The following is an 18,692-nucleotide window of genomic DNA, read 5'->3' on the forward strand; positions in this document are numbered from 1 at the left end:
ATTATACCGTAGACCTGGATTCACAACTACATTGCTCAGTTCTGTTGTATAGTGTATAATTACACCCCTGAATTTGCTTCACAACTACACCACTTAGTTCTGCTGCATAGTATATTTATTACACCCCTGAACTGGAGTCACAGCTACACCGCTCAGTATTGCTGTATAATGTCCCCCATGCTGCTGCTTCTGAACCTGAGCTATATAGAGACAGGGGAGAAGGAATCCCTCTTGTCTGCGTGTGCTGTATATGGGAGACTTCATAGTAACTAGTCTTGACCCACTAGCGCCGAAATGATTGAAAACTAGAGAAAGATCCTGCAGAGTGAAAAACTGAAGAAAAATCTGGATACAAATTATATAATGAAGATAAATATCTGTCATCTGCACACAACAGTCACCTGACGCTACAGGAAAGCCTTAATATGAGCTTTTTCTTACAAGCAACGAATAATTAAATATTGGTCGTGTGTATGGGAAAGCGGCTGGAACTGAAAATCCTTTGCTCCGTTGTCACTTTTATCCCTACTTTTGCAGCCAGCTGTTAAGTCATCGGTCAGTCCGGCCCCTTTGGCGTTCAGCACTGAATACTAATATGATATAGCCAAATTACATTTTGCAGGCATGTCCCCATCACATTCTGTAGAATCCTCTGAAAAAAGTGTATTGTCTATGGAGCCTGGGACCCGATGACGTAACGTCTGCTGTGAGAGATAATGATCCCTATTGATTGTCTTTCAGCCCATCTAATCCACTGTCAAAATGATCAAGTAATTGATCATGGCAATTGTTTCTATTACCTATGATATAGGAGATCGTAGTGGTCTAGAAAAAGACGATGATGTAATGTCTAAAGGCCGCCTTTCCGATCGTCGGCGTGTTTATGCATGGCAGGGATCAGCTGTTTGGATCATTTATGGTGCCCTAATTACTGAGATAGGAAATGGCAGTTGTTAATGATGAGTAACTAATCTTTTCTTTATGTCTTTATGATTATCTCTCCTTCACCTTATTTTGCTTCCTTATATCCAAAATACCATGCCTAAATTTCTTATTTAACTATCTAGTACATGTTCCTTTTAGAAGCTGCTTTGAACTGCTGCTCTTAACAAAAACCCTCATTTAAATCTAATGTACCTGGGGCCATGTTAAACTAAACATTTTTTGTATCTGTCTCTTCTATGTCTCGCTTTTATTTTATTTTGCTTCCTTATATCCTAAATACCATGCCTATATTGCTGATTACACATAGGTTAGGGACCCCAAAAATAGAGATTACCTTGGCGTTTGGTTTTGGGGCTCCTTTGCATTGATCAATACAATCGCTAAATATCTCTCATTCCTATTTTTCATAGCAGTTATGCAGATACCATTTTCATATTTTTCACTTATTTCACATAGTCCATTGTATTTTTCAGTCTAGTATTCCTATAGCAGTTATGCTTTTTATTATTCCCCTATACATTGTGACTGGTGTGCAACTCTTTATCCTATTGTTTAGTTGTATATTTTTGAGTCTTGCACCCTGTTCACACCATTGGTGTTCCAGACATACATTCTTTAGTTAAATTGCTGATTTAACTGCCCAGTTCATGCTCCTTTAGAAACTGCTTTGAACTGCTGCTCTTAAAAATCCTCATTTAAATCTAATGTACCTGGGGCTACGTTAAACTAAACTTTTTTTTGTGTCTGTCTCTTCTATGTCTCTCTTCTTTATTTTATTTTGCTTCCTTATATCCTTAATACCATGCCTATATTGCTGATTTAACTGTCTAGTTCATGCTCCTTTAGAAGCTGCTTTGAACTGCTGCTCTTAAAAATCCTCATTTAAGGCTAATGTGCCTGGGCCACGTTAAAGGGTATAACGCAACTTTTTTTTGTTTCTCTCTCGTTATATATAATATTTATTCATTTATATAGCGCTGTTAATTCCACAGCGCTTTACATACATTGGCAACACTGTCCCCATTGGGGCTCACAATCATTCTATCTCTCTCTCCTGTTTCTCTTATTTTGCTTTCCTATATCCTAAATACCATGCCTAAATTTATGCTTTAACTACCAAGTTCACGCTCCTTTAGAAACTGCAGTGAACTGCTGCTCTTAAAAAAAATAAATTAATAAAAAAAATCCTCATTTAAGTCTAATGTACCTGGGCCATGTTAAAGGGTATAACTATAACTTTTTTTTTGTCTCTCTCTCATTCTAACTCGCTTTTCTTTCTTATTTTGCTTCCTTATATGCTAAATACCATGCCTAAAGTCCTGATTTAACTGCCTAGTTCATGCTCTTTTACAAGCTGCTTTGAACTACTGCTCTAGCAAAAATCATTTAAGTCTAATGTACCTGTGCCACGTTAAAGACTGGCTTGCAAAATCTTAAGGAGAATAGTGTTCCCCCGTAGTACCCACATAGCTTCTCATGAGCCGGAACAAACACCCCATACTTTGCACTGACGAGGGGAAGCACCCCAAAACACCGTGTCTGCAAATTGGGATTCTGACCTGGCATAAATCCTAAGTCATATGCAAAGGATTGTTAAAAATCCACTTTTGACTTTTAGGATCACTACTTCCAATAGGTGGTGCTGCGCTAGAGTTTGTCTGCTTTCCTGGAGTGACACGTGAAAGAGTAAAACTAAACTTTTTTTTTTTTTTTTTTGTCTTTCATTTTATCTTTCTTCTGTATCTTATTTTGCTTCCTTGTATCCTAATTACCATGCCTAAAGTGCTGATGTAACTGCCTATTTTATGCTCCTTTAGAAGCTGCTTTGACTTGCTGTTCTTGTAAAAATCCCTATTCAAACACTATTTGCAAAGGCTTCCCTGCGAGACCACGGGTGTGGAAAGTGGAGACTCTCACACAGGGAGTGTGTTTGTAAATAATGTTTAAAGGGGTTGTCTACTACTTTTACATCATGACCTCAATGTCTGATTGGCTGGGGTCCGACATCCTGCACCCCTGGCGATCAGCTGCTCTCGGTGACTGCAGCAGGCAGCTGGAAATGCTCTGTTCTGGAGCTGCTCCGTCTTCTGATAGTGTAGAAGCTTCTACCCTTTCATGCAGGAACCTGCATCCAGCTGATTCATTACTGATATACAATCAGGCTGTGCACCCAGTGTTTTGTCTTCTGATAGTAGCCACGGCCGGGTAATGCACATCCGTCTCCTATTGATAAGAATGGGAGGCGTATGTGCAGTACCCAAAAGATGGAGCAGCTCTGTAACTGAGCATTTCCAGCTGCCACCGCCAGGACCGAGAACAGCTGATCGGTAGGGGTGTCGGGTGTCGAACCCTGGCCGATCAAACATTGATGACCTATTCTAAGGATTGGTCGTCAGTGTAAAAGTAGGGGACAACCCCTTTAAGCACTGATCCTTTCCAGAGCAGCAGTTCAAAGCAGCTTCTAAAGGAATGTGAATTACCCATTAAGCACTGATCCTTTCTAGAGCAGCAGTTCAAAGCAGCTTCTAAAGGAATGTGAATTACCCAGTTAAAACGACACTTTCATTGTAATGTTTGGGAGAAAAATGAAACAAAATGAAGTAATAGTGTAGAACAAAGATTTCCAAATTGTGTAAAGGCTGATTAATAAGTAAATGAACCCCCAAAAATTAGTTACTTATTAGCAAGAAGTAAAAAAAAAAAAATCTGCTTGATTTCATAGGTTGAAGATATAAAATGCCTGGACAACTTTTTTTTTTCTAATTTACCGTACTTTTACCATCGTAGCAATGTGCAAAACCGCCAATCTGTCTTTCCAGGAATAGCTGGCTGGTGATGCAACGGTTGGCACTGTCCATTACAAAGTATTACAAGACTCGGGGCCTACAAGACGGCGCGCGGTCTCCCACGGACCTGACTTGCATACTATGGCCAAGTCTTATAGTCGCAGGGGCCACGGAGATCTGGAGGGATTAACGTTTCTGCTGTGAAAATGGATTGTAATGTATCTAATCCCTCAAATCCTGATAGACGTTTCGGCTTTTTTTTTTTTTCTTTTTCTTCAAGCAGGATTAGCTCCCGATCAGTAATGACAAAGCCGGGCTTTCCAAGTCCAGAGTGTCACCTTTGGCTGTCATAGTAATGAGATATTCGTGGGTGCTCATATCAGTCCGGTAATTAGCAGATAATTAGTTTAAAGCCTCCAGACCCCCGGCTTTTCTCCAGATAGTCTGTACTCCGGCTATATAAATGCGTATATCCGCTGCGTGCGTGCTCCGCAGCATTAAATCGCTTACATATGCCACTTTACAGCCGTTTCTTATAGGGTGCCACCCTATAGGACTATTATTTTTAGAATATCCCCCCGAAGCACGGGTGATTTCCATTTCGCGGGACCGTTTATTACGAGACCCTGAACCTTTCATAACCAGCCCCGGAGCTGATCGGGGGTAATTAATAGTTCATGTTTATCTAACTCCCACCTTTCATACTTGCTGGTGTTTCTTGCCAAAAAAAAAAAAAATAAGATGAAGCGTTCCAATTATTTCCGCTCTGTACCGGAGTGCAGACTGCTTTTCCATGCGTCTGGGGGACGGGCTATACATTGGATGTGCAGCGAGTGTACTAAATAAATCATATTAATAAATAAACTATCATGCAGAATGGAAAGAGTCCTAGCACCTGCCAACATCACAGCGAAGAGCGGCCATCATTCTAGTAATAGGTGTAAAAATAGCGATACAGGCATGTGCATTGTGTGACCGCGAAACCAGCAGCACAGATATATCTGCAGCCGGGAAAAATGAGCTTATTGTACATAGGAGCAGTATTATAGCAGTTATATTCTTGTACATAGGGCAGTATTATAGTAGTTATATTCTTGTACATAGGGGCAGTATTATAGTAGTTATATTCTTGTACATAGGGGCAGTATTATAGTAGTTATATTCTTGTACATAGGAGCAGTATTATAGTAGTTATATACTTGTACATAGGGGGCAGTATCATAGTAGTTATATTCTTGTACATAGGGGCAGTATTATAGTAGTTATATTCTTGTACATAGGGCAGTATTATAGTAGTTATATTCTTGTACATAGGGGGCAGTATTATAGTAGATATATTCTTGTATATAGGGGCAGTATTATAGTAGATATATTCTTGTATATAGAGAGCAGTATTATAGTAGCTATATTCTTGCATATAGGGGCAGTATAATAGTTATATTCTTGTACATAGGAGCAGTATTATAGTAGTTATATTCTTGTACATAGGAGCAGTATAATAGTTATATTCTTGTACATAGGAGCAGTATTATAGTAGTTATATTCTTGCACATAGAGGCAATATTATAGTAGTTATATTCTTGTACATAGGAGCAGTATTATAGTAGTTATATTCTTGTACATAGGGGGCAGTATTATAGTAGTTATATTCTTGTACATAGGAGAAGTATTATAGTAGTTATATTCTTGTACATAGGAGCAGTATTATAGTAGTTATATTCTTGTACATAGGGGCGGTATTATAGTAGTTACAGTGCCTACAAGTAGTATTCAACCCCCTGCAGATTTAGCAGGTTTACACATTCGGAAGTAACTTGGCATTGTGACATTTGGACTGTAGATCCGCCTGGAAGTGTGAAATGCAGCAAAAAAGAATGTTATTTCTTTTTTTATTTTTTTTTTTTTAAATTGGGAAAAGTTTATTCAGAGGGTCATTTATTATTCAACCCCTCAAACCACCAGAATTCTGTTTGGTTCCCCTAAAGTATTAAGAAGTATTTCAGGCACAAAGAACAATGAGCTTCACATGTTTGGATTAATTATCTCTTTTTCCGGCCTTTTCTGACTAATTAAGACCCTCCCCAAACTTGTGAGCAGCACTCATACTTGGTCAACATGGGAAAGACAAAGGAGCATTCCAAGGCCATCAGAGACAAGATCGTGGAAGGTCACAAGGCTGGCAAGGGGTACAAAACCCTTTCCAAGGAGTTGGGCCTACCTGTCTCCACTGTTGGGAGCATCATCCGGAAGTGGAAGGCTTATGGAACTACTGTTAGCCTTCCACGGCCTGGACAGCCTTTGAAAGTTTCCACCCGTGCCGAGGCCAGGCTTGTCCGATGAGTCAAGGCTAACCCAAGGACAACAAGGAAGGAGCTCCGGTAAGATCTCATGGCAGTGGAACATTGGTTTCAGTCAATACCATAAGTAACGTACTCCACTGCAATGGTCTCCGTTCCAGACGAGCCCGTAAGGTACCTTTTACTTTCAAAGCGTCATGTCAAGGCTCGTCTACAGTTTGCTCATGATCACTTGGAGGACTCTGAGACAGACTGGTTCAAGGTTCTCTGGTCTGATGAGACCAAGATCGAGATCTTTGGTGCCAACCACACACGTGATGTTTGGAGACTGGCTGGCACTGCATATGACCCCAAGAATACCATCCCTACAGTCAAGCATGGTGGTGGCAGCATCATGCTGTGGGGCTGTTTCTCAGCCAAGGGGCCTGGCCATCTGGTCTGCATCCATGGGAAGATGGATAGCACGGCCTACCTGGAGATTTTGGCCAAGAACCTCCGCTCCTCCATCAAGGATCTTAAGATGGGTCGTCATTTCATCTTCCAACAAGACAACGAGCCAAAGCACACAGCCAAGAAAACCAAGGCCTGGTTCAAGAGGGAAAAAATCAAGGTGTTGCAGTGGCCTAGTCAGTCTCCTGACCTTAACCCAATTGAAAACTTGTGGAAGGAGCTCAAGATTAAAGTCCACATGAGACACCCAAAGAACCTAGATAACTTGGAGAAGATCTGCATGGAGGAGTGGGCCAAGATAACTCCAGAGACCTGTGCCGGCCTGATCAGGTCTTATAAAAGACGATTATTAGCTGTAATTGCAAACAAGGGGTATTCCACAAAATATTAAACCTAGGGGTTGAATAATAATTGACCCACACTTTTATGTTGAAAATTTATTAAAATTTAACTGAGCAACATAACTTGTTGGTTTGTAAGATTTATGCATCTGTTAATAAATCCTGCTCTTGTTTGAAGTTTGCAGGCTCTAACTTATCTGCATCTTATCAAACCTGCTAAATCTGCAGGGGGTTGAAGACTACTTGTAGGCACTGTATAGGCAGTATTATAGTAGTTGTATTCTTGTATATGGGAGCAGTATTATAGTAGTTATATTCTTGTACATAGGGGCAGTATTATAGTAGTTACAGTTAGGTCCAGAAATATTTGGACAGTGACACAAGTTTTGTTATTTTAGCTGTTTACAAAAACATGTTCAGAAATACAATTATATATATAATATGGGCTGAAAGTGCACACTCCCAGCTGCAATATGAGAGTTTTCACATCCAAATCGGAGAAAGGGTTTAGGAATCATAGCTCTGTAATGCATAGCCTCCTCTTTTTCAAGGGACCAAAAGTAATTGGACAAGGGACTCTAAGGGCTGCAATTAACTCTGAAGGCGTCTCCCTCGTTAACCTGTAATCAATGAAGTAGTTAAAAGGTCTGGGGTTGATTACAGGTGTGTGGTTTTGCATTTGGAAGCTGTTGCTTTGACCAGACAACATGCGATTTAAGGAACTCTCAATTGAGGTGAAGCAGAACATCCTGAGGCTGAAAAAAAAGAAAAAATCCATCAGAGAGATAGCAGACATGCTTGGAGTAGCAAAATCAACAGTCGGGTGCATTCTGAGAAAAAAGGAATTGACTGGTGAGCTTGGGAACTCAAAAAGGCCTGGGCGTCCACGGATGACAACAGTGGTGGATGATCGCCGCATACTTTCTTTGGTGAAGAAGAACCCGTTCACAACATCAACTGAAGTCCAGAACACTCTCAGTGAAGTAGGTGTATCTGTCTCTAAGTCAACAGTAAAGAGAAGACTCCATGAAAGTAAATACAAAGGGTTCACATCTAGATGCAAACCATTCATCAATTCCAAAAATAGACAGGCCAGAGTTACATTTGCTGGAAAACACCTCATTAAGCCAGCTCAGTTCTGGAAAAGTATTCTATGGACAGATGAGACAAAGATCAACCTGTACCAGAATGATGGGAAGAAAAAAGTTTGGAGAAGAAAGGGAACGGCACATGATCCAAGGCACACCACATCCTCTGTAAAACATGGTGGAGGCAACGTGATGGCATGGGCATGCATGGCTTTCAATGGCACTGGGTCACTTGTGTTTATTGATGACATAACAGCAGACAAGAGTAGCCGGATGAATTCTGAAGTGTACCGGGATATACTTTCAGCCCAGATTCAGCCAAATGCCGCAAAGTTGATCGGACGGCGCTTCATAGTACAGATGGACAATGACCCCAAGTATACAGCCAAAGCTTCCCAGGAGTTCATGAGTGCAAAAAAGTGGAACATTCTGCAATGGCCAAGTCAATCACCAGATCTTAACCCAATTGAGCATGCATTTCACTTGCTCAAATCCAGACTTAAGACGGAAAGACCCACAAACAAGCAAGACCTGAAGGCTGCGGCTGTAAAGGCCTGGCAAAGCATTAAGAAGGAGGAAACCCAGCGTTTGGTGATGTCCATGGGTTCCAGACTTAAGGCAGTAATTGCCTCCAAAGGATTCGCAACAAAATATTGAAAATAAAAATATTTTGTTTGGGTTTGGTTTATTTGTCCAATTACTTTTGACCTCCTAAAATGTGGAGTGTTTGTAAAGAAATGTGACAATTCCTACAATTTCTATCAGATATTTTTGTTCAAACCTTCAAATTAAACGTTACAATCTGCACTTGAATTCTGTTGTAGAGGTTTCATTTCAAATCCAATGTGGTGGCATGCAGAGCCCAACTCGCGGAAATTGTGTCACTGGCCAAAGATTTCTGGACCTAACTGTATATTCTTGTACATAGGGGGCAGTATTATAGTAGTTATTCTTGTACATAGGAGCAGTATGATAGTAGTTATATTCTTGTACATAGGGGCAGTATTATAGTAGTTATATTCTTGTACATGGGGCAGTATTATAGTAGTTATATTCTTGTACATAGGAGCAGTATTATAGTAGTTATATTCTTGTACATAGGGGCAGTATTATAATAGTTATATTCTTGTACATAGGAGCAGTATTATAGTAGTTATATTCTTGTACATAGGAGCAGTATTATAGTAGTTATATTCTTGTACATAGGGGGCAGTATTATAGTAGTTATATTCTTGTACATAGGGGCAGTATTATAGTAGTTATATTCTTGTACATAGGGGCAGTATTATAGTAGTTATATTCTTGTACATAGGAGCAGTATTATAGTAGTTATATTCTTGTACATAGGGGGCAGTATTATAGTAGTTATATTCTTGTACATAGGGGCAGTATTATAGTAGTTATATTCTTGTACATAGGGGTAGTATTATAGTAGTTATATTCTTGTACATAGGGGCAGTATTATAGTAGTTATATTCTTGTACATAGGGGCAGTATTATAGTAGATATGTTCTTGTACATAGGGGGCAGTATTATAGTAGTTATATTCTTGTACATAGGAGCAGTATTATAGTAGTTATATTCTTGTATATAGGGGCAGTATTATAATAGTTATATTCTTGTACATAGGGGCAGTATTATAGTAGTTCTATTCTTGTACATAGGGGGCAGTATTATAGTAGTTATATTCTTGTACATAGGAGCAGTATTATAGTAGTTATATTCTTGTATATAGGGGCAGTATTATAATAGTTATATTCTTGTACATGGGGGCAGTATTATAGTAGTTATATTCTTGTACATAGGGGGCAGTATTATAGTAGTTATATTCTTGTACATAGGAGCAGTATTATAGTAGTTATATTCTTGTATATAGGGGCAGTATTATAGTAGTTATATTCTTGTACATAGGGGCAGTATTATAGTAGTTATATTCTTGTATATAGGGGCAGTATCATAATAGTTATATTCTTGTACATAGGGGCAGTATTATAGTAGTTCTATTCTTGTACATAGGGGCAGTATTATAGTAGTTATATTCTTGTATATAGGGGCAGTATTATAGTAGTTATATTCTTGTACATAGGAGCAGTATTATAGTAGTTATATTCTTGTATATAGGGGCAGTATTATAATAGTTATATTCTTGTACATGGGGGCAGTATTATAGTAGTTATATTCTTGTACATAGGGGGCAGTATTATAGTAGTTATATTCTTGTACATAGGAGCAGTATTATAGTAGTTATATTCTTGTATATAGGGGCAGTATTATAATAGTTATATTCTTGTACATAGGGGCAGTATTATAGTAGTTATATTCTTGTATATAGGGGCAGTATCATAATAGTTATATTCTTGTACATAGGGGCAGTATTATAGTAGTTCTATTCTTGTACATAGGGGCAGTATTATAGTAGTTATATTCTTGTATATAGGGGCAGTATTATAATAGTTATATTCTTGTATATAGGGGCAGTATTATAATAGTTATATTCTTGTATATAGGGGCAGTATCATAATAGTTATATTCTTGTACATAGGGGCAGTATTATAGTAGTTCTATTCTTGTACATAGGAGCAGTATTATAATAGTTATATTCTTGTATATAGGGGCAGTATTATAGTAGTTCTATTCTTGTACATAGGAGCAGTATTATAATAGTTATATTCTTGTACATAAGGGCAGTATTATAGCAGTTATAGTCTTGTACATAGGGGCAGTATTATAGTAGTTATATTCTTGTACATAGGGAGCAGTATTATAGTAGTTATATTCTTGTATATAGGGGCAGTATTATAGTAGTTATATTCTTGTACATAGGGGCAGTATTATAGTAGTTATATTCTTGTACATAGGGAGCAGTATTATAGTAGTTATATTCTTGTACATAGGAGCAGTATTATCGTAGTTATATTCTTGTACATTTCTCTGGACGTTTTCTGCTATTAGTTGTTTCGTTACACGGTCCGCTCCCTTCTTTCTTTCACACTCGGGAGGACCAAATTTATTTATTTATTTTTTATTTCCAATCGGAAGGTGAAAGGTGTCCGGAGCAATTTTAATTGGCATGTGGAAGCACGCGGCAGACGTCAGAGGTGTGAACCAAGGTCCAAATCAGTGGATTGTGCTCACTCACAATTAGAGCCCATCCAGAAGGTCACATTACTGCGTTCTCGGATCCTCGGCTGCTCATTATGAGCTGTGAGATCATTCTCCTTCATTATAATTAAAAGCCTGTGAAATAATTCCTGCCGTGTTAGAGCCGGTGCGGTGTCAGTCACACGTGCGGGTGATGTGACGGCTGCGGCGGAGGATTAACGCGCTTCGTAACTTTTGTGTTCTAAGTCTTTGGCTCATTCTGGGGGGTGGGGGGGTGGTTCCAAATATCAATATATGTTGGGGATTGCTCCTGGCATGGCGTGTTTATCTCCCCTTTGAAGGTTACGGGAGAATCCCTCAGGTCTGCATGTGACGTCCACGTCCTGGCTGCAAACTTACATTATTACATGAATTCCCCTAAGTCTGTGCGCACTGCATTACACAGATTACACAGCCGAGAGTGAAATGGGGGGGAAAGCCTCTGTATCCAGCACTTACAGATGAAGCTTCCAAATCCTTGGAGTCCATTAAGCTGACTGTGGTCTTTACTTTCTGTAACAAACAATAAAAGCCACATTTCTCATAGTAAACTCTAGTTACTTGATTGTGTAAGCAATATATAGTTCAATTCAGTGACAGCAAGCAGTGATCTTCAATGATAAGTCAATGCAACCACCACCAGGAGGAGCTGGGTATGCAATCATTACAATAGGAATAACAGCTACCCCTAGTGGTAACTTGCATTCATTACAATAGGATAATATGCTCCCCCTAGTGGTAACTTGCATTCATTACAATAGGATAATATGTTCCCCCTAGTGGTGGCTTGCATTCATTACAATAGGATAATATGCTCCCCCTAGTGGTGGCCTGCATTCATTACAATAGGATATGCTCCCCCTAGTGGTGGCTTGCATTCATTACAGTGGAATAGTATGCTTCCTCCTAGTGGTGGCTTGCATTCATTACAATAGGATAATTTGCTCCCCCTAGTGGTAACTTGAATTCATTACAATAGGATAATATGCTCCCCCTAGGGGTGGCCTGCATTCATTACAATAGGATAATATGCTCCCCCTAGTGGTCGCTTGCATTCATTACAATAGGATAATATGCTCCCCCTAGTGGTAACTTGAATTCATTACAATAGGATAATATGCTCCCCCTAGTGGTAACTTGAATTCATTACAATAGGATAATATGCTCCCCCTAATGGTGGCTTGCATTCATTACAGTGGAATAGTATGCTTCCTCCTAGTGGTGGCTTGCATTCATTACAATAGGATAATATGCTCCCCCTAGTGGTAACTTGAATTCATTACAATAGGATAATATGCTCCCCCTAGGGGTGGCCTGCATTCATTACAATAGGATAATATGCTCCCCCTAGTGGTGGCCTGCATTCATTACAATAGGATAATATGCTCCCCCTAGTGGTGGCTTGCATTCATTACAGTGGAATAGTATGCTTCCCCCTAGTGGTGGCTTGCATTCATTACAATAGGATAATATGCTCCCCCTAGTGGTAACTTGCATTCATTACAATAGGATAATATGCTCCCCCTAGTGGTGGTTTGCATTCATTACAATAGGATATTATGCTCCCCCTAGTGGTGGCTTGCATTCATTACAGTGGAATAGTATGTTTCCCCCTAGTGGTGGCTTGCATTAATTACAATAGGATATGTTCCCCCTAGTGGTGGCTTCCATTTATTACAGTAGGATAATATGCTCCCCCTAATGGTGGCTTGCATTCATTACAATAGGATAATATGCTCCCCTAGTGGTGGTTTGCATTCATTACAATAGGATATGCTCCCTCTAGTGGTGGCCTGCATTCATTACAAAAGGATAATATGCTTCCCCTATTGGTGGTTTGCATTCATTACAATAGGATATGTTCCCCCTAGAGGAAGCTTGCATTCATTACAGTAGGATAATATGCTCCCCCTAATGATGGAATCATATGCTCTTTCTAGTGGTGGCTTGCATTCATTACAGTATGATTTATTTTTTTTTGTAATGTAAGCCACCACTAGGGGGACATGATCATGCATTCTTCCTCGTGATGGTTCGCATTCATTACAATGGGATAATATGCTCCCCCTAGTAGTGACATCCATTAAAGTAGAATCATGAGATCCTAGTGGTGGCTTGCTTTGATTTCAGCATGGTCATAAGCTCCTCCTGGTGATGGCTTGCATACATTACTGTAGGATCATATGTTTTCCTAGTGGTGACTTGCATTATAGTAGAATTATAAGCTCCCCCTAGTGGTGACTTGCATTATAATAGAATTCTAAGCTCCCCCTAGTGGTGACTTGCATTATAGTAGAATTATAAGCTCCCCCTAGTGGTGACTTGCATTTTAATAGAATTCTAAGCTCCCCCCTAGTGGTGACTTGCATTATAGTAGGTGGTGCTTGCCCTGTGCAGCCGTGCAGGCTGTGTGGCCATGCTGGGAGTTGTAGTGTCACGTCGGCTGGAGTGCCGCAGGTTGTTGACCCCTTTTTTCCCGCATTATGTGGGGCTCATATATAAATAAGTTCTGGATGTCACAATGGCAGATACAATCGTGTTTGCACCCGACGCCGGCGTATCATCTATAACCTGCTCCGAGCTTCCCGAAAATCTCCAAAGAAGCATTAATCACCGGTTGAGATAGACTGGAGAGACAAAGCCTCCTATCTGCCATTAATAAAGGCCGCCGGTATTGATACAAGTCCTATCGCTGGAGACGTCGATGTATCACTGCGAAGATCAGGGCGCCGACCGCGCTATCTCACACAAAACAATTGTGATCCGCGGGGCGGCCGGCGCTCAGACACGAGATGGAATGGCGGATAGCTGTGAATGCAGATAATAATTGAGTTTGAAGAGCGTAAGAGGAGCTGGGGTCTCAGCCTCACGCTTCTTAACTGTGAAAGAGATTGCCGGAGCGGGAAGGGAGCGCACAATAGACAGGGGCTAATAGGGAAACGGTAACAAGACGGCTGGCGGGCACTTCCATACAAGGGGCATAAACCTCTGAACTTGAGGTCTATGCCCCTTGTATGCAAGTGTCCGCCAGCCGTCTTGTTACCATTTCCCTATTAGCCCCTGTCTATATGAGGAGGGCAATATTCGGCTTATTCCAGTAGTCAGGCGCCCAAAAGACCAGACCCAGCAACAATACGGTTGACTTAAAGGGGCATTCTGCTAACCAAAATTTCTATTCTAGATTGTGAAGGTCTGAAAAATGACGTGAATGTGGAACTTTCTCCCCGTCTGAGCCTTGTGCGCATGCTCTGCTACCTTTCCATTCATTTGTATAGAGATAGTGGAGTACAGCGCATGGATTTCTCAAGCAGTACCCCCAGATGGAGCTGCAGTTTCGCCTTCACCCCTTTGGGACGATGACACAAAAGTGTCAAACTTTATGGGTGTTATTGTTCATCTACACTGTTGCGAGGAATGTTTGATGAACAGTAATCATTGAATACTTACAAATAGAAGAGTAGTCAGGCAAGCTGGGGCCTGGTAACAGGAGGACACGCATGGATACAGGGAGTACACAAAAGCATAGTCAGGTCACAATCCGAGGGTCAAAATTCCAGGAGGGCACGTAATAGATTCAGAGAGAAAACTGAGACGTGGTCAGGTAATGATCCGAGGTCAAAAGCCAGGAGGTCACGACAGAAACAGGGAGCTGGCAGAAAGAAGTGAAATAACAGTCCGGGGTGAAGAAACAAGTATCAGAACACATGTATAAATGCAGGCAAACAGCACAACTGCAGAACCAGAAAGTACGACTGGCAAGGTTCTGGGAAAGCATGCTCAGTAAAGAAGCAGAGCAATTACCAAGACGATGGAACACCTGAGCAATGACCACCTCCCAGCATGGAAGCCTGCACTGTCAATCAACCTGGCAGCTCAGTAGCTCAGGAAGGCGCAGCAGAGCATCTCCTAATGTGCAAGATGCTCTGCACAGAGGAATCGTTTCACTGCCAGCTGAGCAGTCCAGGACAGTGCAGCAGAGCATCTCTTAGTGTGCATGATGCTTTGCACATAGAATCGTGTCACTGCCAGCTCAGTACTCCAGCAAAGCACAGCAGAGCATCTCCTAGTGCAAGATCCTCTGCACAGAGGAATCATGTCACTGCCAGCTCAACAGTCCAGGAAAGCGCAGCAGAGCATCTTCTAGTGAAAGATACTCTGCACAGAGGAATCGTGACACTGCCAGCTCAGTAGTCCAGGAAAGCGCAGCAGAGCATCTTCTAGTGAAAGATGCTCTGCACAGAGGAATTGTGTCACTGATAGCTCAGTAGTCCAGGAAAGCGCAGCAGAGCATCTCCTAGTATGCAAGATGCTCTACACAGAGGAATCATGACACATTCAGTGAAAACAGGCTGCCAATTGCTGGACAAATAAGCAAAATACTCGTTCGTCGGGTGATACGATTTTGACTTCCAGCATTTCATCTTGTGTAAGTAGGACATGAAGCCAGGCTAATGTGTATTAGCATCTAAAAGGGCTGTTCTCAGAATCGCAACTTATTAGTTCCATCCGCAGGATAGATTCTCAGTGTCTGATGATCGCTGAACTTCTCGATGCTGGAACTTACTCTGATCAAGAGAAGGGGGCTCCCAGGTCCCCCATATGAATGACAGAGCAGTTGCGCATGCGCCGTGCTGCGCCATTTGGTCTCTATCAGACTGATGGAGATAGCCCAGTTGAACAGAGAACCACTCCTCCAGGACTCGGGACCCCCATTATCGGGGGGTAAGTTGTGATTTGGATCTTTCATTAGAACCTTCAGCGAGAAGAATATTATTAACATTTGCTTTGTTTCTTTTTTTTCTTCCTTACAGCCGCGTCTTCAAGACAGACCTGGAGCTGGAGGTGCTGCGCTACACCAACCGAATCTCCAGCGAGGCGCATAAAGAAGTAAGGCTCCTTATCTGACGGCCGCTCGCTCCGGTCTTGTTCGGGGGGCCGCGCTTCGCCTCTCACCGTGTCTTCTCTTTGTAGTCTGCCGCCTCGCAGTTAATTGTATTGACTGTGGGGAAATGTGACTATCGATTATGGTGTAGCTTCTATGTGCTGGTAATAGGATTGTCCCCGTACACCTCATCTCTATGTACCGCGGCTGTTCAGATCATTAGATATCCCAACGCAGCATTGTCTGCCGCGATGACGGATGCTGCATTCAGTATGTCACAGATACCGCTTTACAGGTCGCCGGAGCAGCGCTCCAGACACAGGGTCAGAGGTTCTCACCCTCTTTTTTTTTTTTTTTTTTCTTTTTAGTTGGAAGGTGAATCCTCTGCAAAACGCTCCATATTTCCTCCTAAAAACATGTCACGTGAGGGAACGATAATCCGAGGAGGTGTCATAGCCGCAAAGGCTTGCAACCTATAATATACAGTGGGGAAAATAAGTATTTGATCCTCTGCCAATTTTGCACGTTCTCCCACCTACAAAGAACGGAGAGGTCTGAGGGGCGGCAGCGGGGGTGTAGGGGGGTCACAGGAGGCAGGGGCGGTGCTGGAGTAGAGCGATGCTGCCAGTGCTGCGGTGGGGGCTGTGCTGGCTGCTGGTGCCGTGGTGGGTGAGATGCTCTGTTGGTCTTGTGGGATTCAAAGAAATGGCGCCCAGAGTTGGCGCATGTGCAGATTGAGCTCTCGGCTCAATGACAAACCGATATTTCATCTGCGCACGCGCCACCTCAGGGCGTCATTTTCCTTAAGTCCGCTGCTGGGAGATCAGTGGGCTGAAGGCAGCGCGTGCGCAGATGAGATCTTGAGCCAAGAGCTCTATCTGCTCACGCACCGACTCTGGCGCCATTATTGAAGCCTGGACTGCCGACAGAGCATCTCACCTGCTGCACCCCCCTGCTCCACGCAGCCCCCACCGCAGCCAGCATAGCCTTGCACCACCGACAGAGCATCTCACCCGCGGTACTCCTCTGCTCCACACAACTCCCACCACAGCAAGCATAGCCCTGCACCACCGACAGAGCATCTCACCCGCGGTACTACCCTGCTCCACACAACTCCCACCGCAGCCAGCATAGCCCTGCACCGCCAACAGAGCATCTCACCCGCCGTACTCCCCTGGTCCACACAGCTCCCACCGCAGCCAGCACAGTCCCCACCACAGCCAGTACAGCACCAATTCGCCACCTCCCGGTAAGCTACATTTGCATCATTTCCCTCCCAAATGTTTGGTAGCAAAAGTGTATCTTATAATCCGAAAAATACAGTAAGTTATTTGATCACCTACCAAGCAGCAAGAATTCTGTTTTTTACAGACCTGATATTTTTTTTCTTTAAGAACCTCCAACTCTGCATTCATTGCCTGTATTAATTGCACCTGTTTGATCACCTGTCCACACACTCAATCAATCACACTCCAATTTCACCAAAATGGCCAAGACCAAAGAGCTATCTAAGGACTCCAGGGAAAAAATTGTAGACCTGCACAAGTTTGGGATGGGCTACAGGGCAATTGGCGAGCAGCTTGGTGAGAAGGCAACAACTGTTGGAAAATGGAAGAAACACAAATTGACTGTGTCAATCTTACTCGGTCCGGGGCTCTCTGCAAAAGGAAGATTCTGAGAAATGATCGGCTGATGATAGCATTCGCTCATTTGTTGGCCAAGATTACATTGTACAGCGATCGCGAATTGCTTTAAAAGGACCAATGATCACATCTCCTTTTCGCCTTCATTGACGACGATGGAGACCACATGGCACGAAAGTCAAGAATATAAAAGAAAAAAATGCAGTTGCCTCTTTATTTTATTATTTTTCATTAAATCCGAATGTAACTTGATAAAAATGATATACGGCGTTTGTTTTACATCATCAGCATGAGACATTATCTTCACTTTTTATCCGTCCGCAGGTCATGAAGGCTGCGAAAATCGGGATGAAGGAGTACGAGCTGGAAAGGTACGAATAGTGCTTATAGGCGATGGGAACACAATCATAGTATCTGGAGCTGATGCCATTTTTTGCAGGATTATACGTTCTTAATTGTTTTTGTTTTTTTCTTTAATTCCTCTTTTTTTTTTTTTTTATATCGTCGTAAGAGCCATTCTCAACGTACGGCCGGTTAACTGTAAGGTAGATATCCGAACCAATTATCCAGGAAAAAAAAAGCATCTGAAACGTGCTCAATTGGCCATGGCGGCATCGCTCTGCCGCGCCGTTCTGCATGAGCTTATTCAACGACTCCTTTCACAAGGGTTCCTGAATGATCCTCTAATTAAAATGGCTGCTTGTGATGTAATTGAAGTGCGGGGAACGTGATAGACGGCGTATTTACCGCGCACATAAGTGTTTACGGACATCAGTTTTATGGACAGGGAAGAATCAATGAACCGTCTGAATCGCATTTTTTTGTGCTGATGACAAATGTTAACGCCATAAACAAAACTATTCAGATAAGTCGGTATTAACCTGCGCATTCACTTCTGAAATTAAGTTTTTGGATTTTGTTTATTTTTACATTTATTTAAAAACAAAAAAAAAATTTGTTTAACTTTTTACCGATGTCCAGATTTCAGAAGCGTAAGGGACAACCAATGGGGTGGTCATTTTTCAAAATCCTGAACACGCGATATAATAGGAAAAAATATTTAAATATTTAAAATCTCCCCTCCCTCTTCCTGTATGAGACAAAGACCTCTGTTACCAT

The 18,692-nt window shown here is 41.8% G+C and overlaps 1 protein-coding gene across 1 annotated transcript in view; it reads left to right on the top strand.

The window, feature by feature from the left end:
• PEPD (peptidase D) overlaps positions 1 to 18,692 on the top strand; it is a 200,076-nt gene that overhangs the window by 71,786 nt on the left and 109,598 nt on the right. Inside the window, 2 exon segments of the mRNA XM_075325191.1 lie at positions 15,860 to 15,935; positions 17,898 to 17,944. Of these exon segments, the coding sequence (XP_075181306.1) occupies positions 15,860 to 15,935; positions 17,898 to 17,944 (123 nt within the window).

This window comes from Anomaloglossus baeobatrachus, chromosome 10, assembly GCF_048569485.1.
Source record: "Anomaloglossus baeobatrachus isolate aAnoBae1 chromosome 10, aAnoBae1.hap1, whole genome shotgun sequence".
Taxonomy (NCBI): domain Eukaryota; kingdom Metazoa; phylum Chordata; class Amphibia; order Anura; family Aromobatidae; genus Anomaloglossus; species Anomaloglossus baeobatrachus.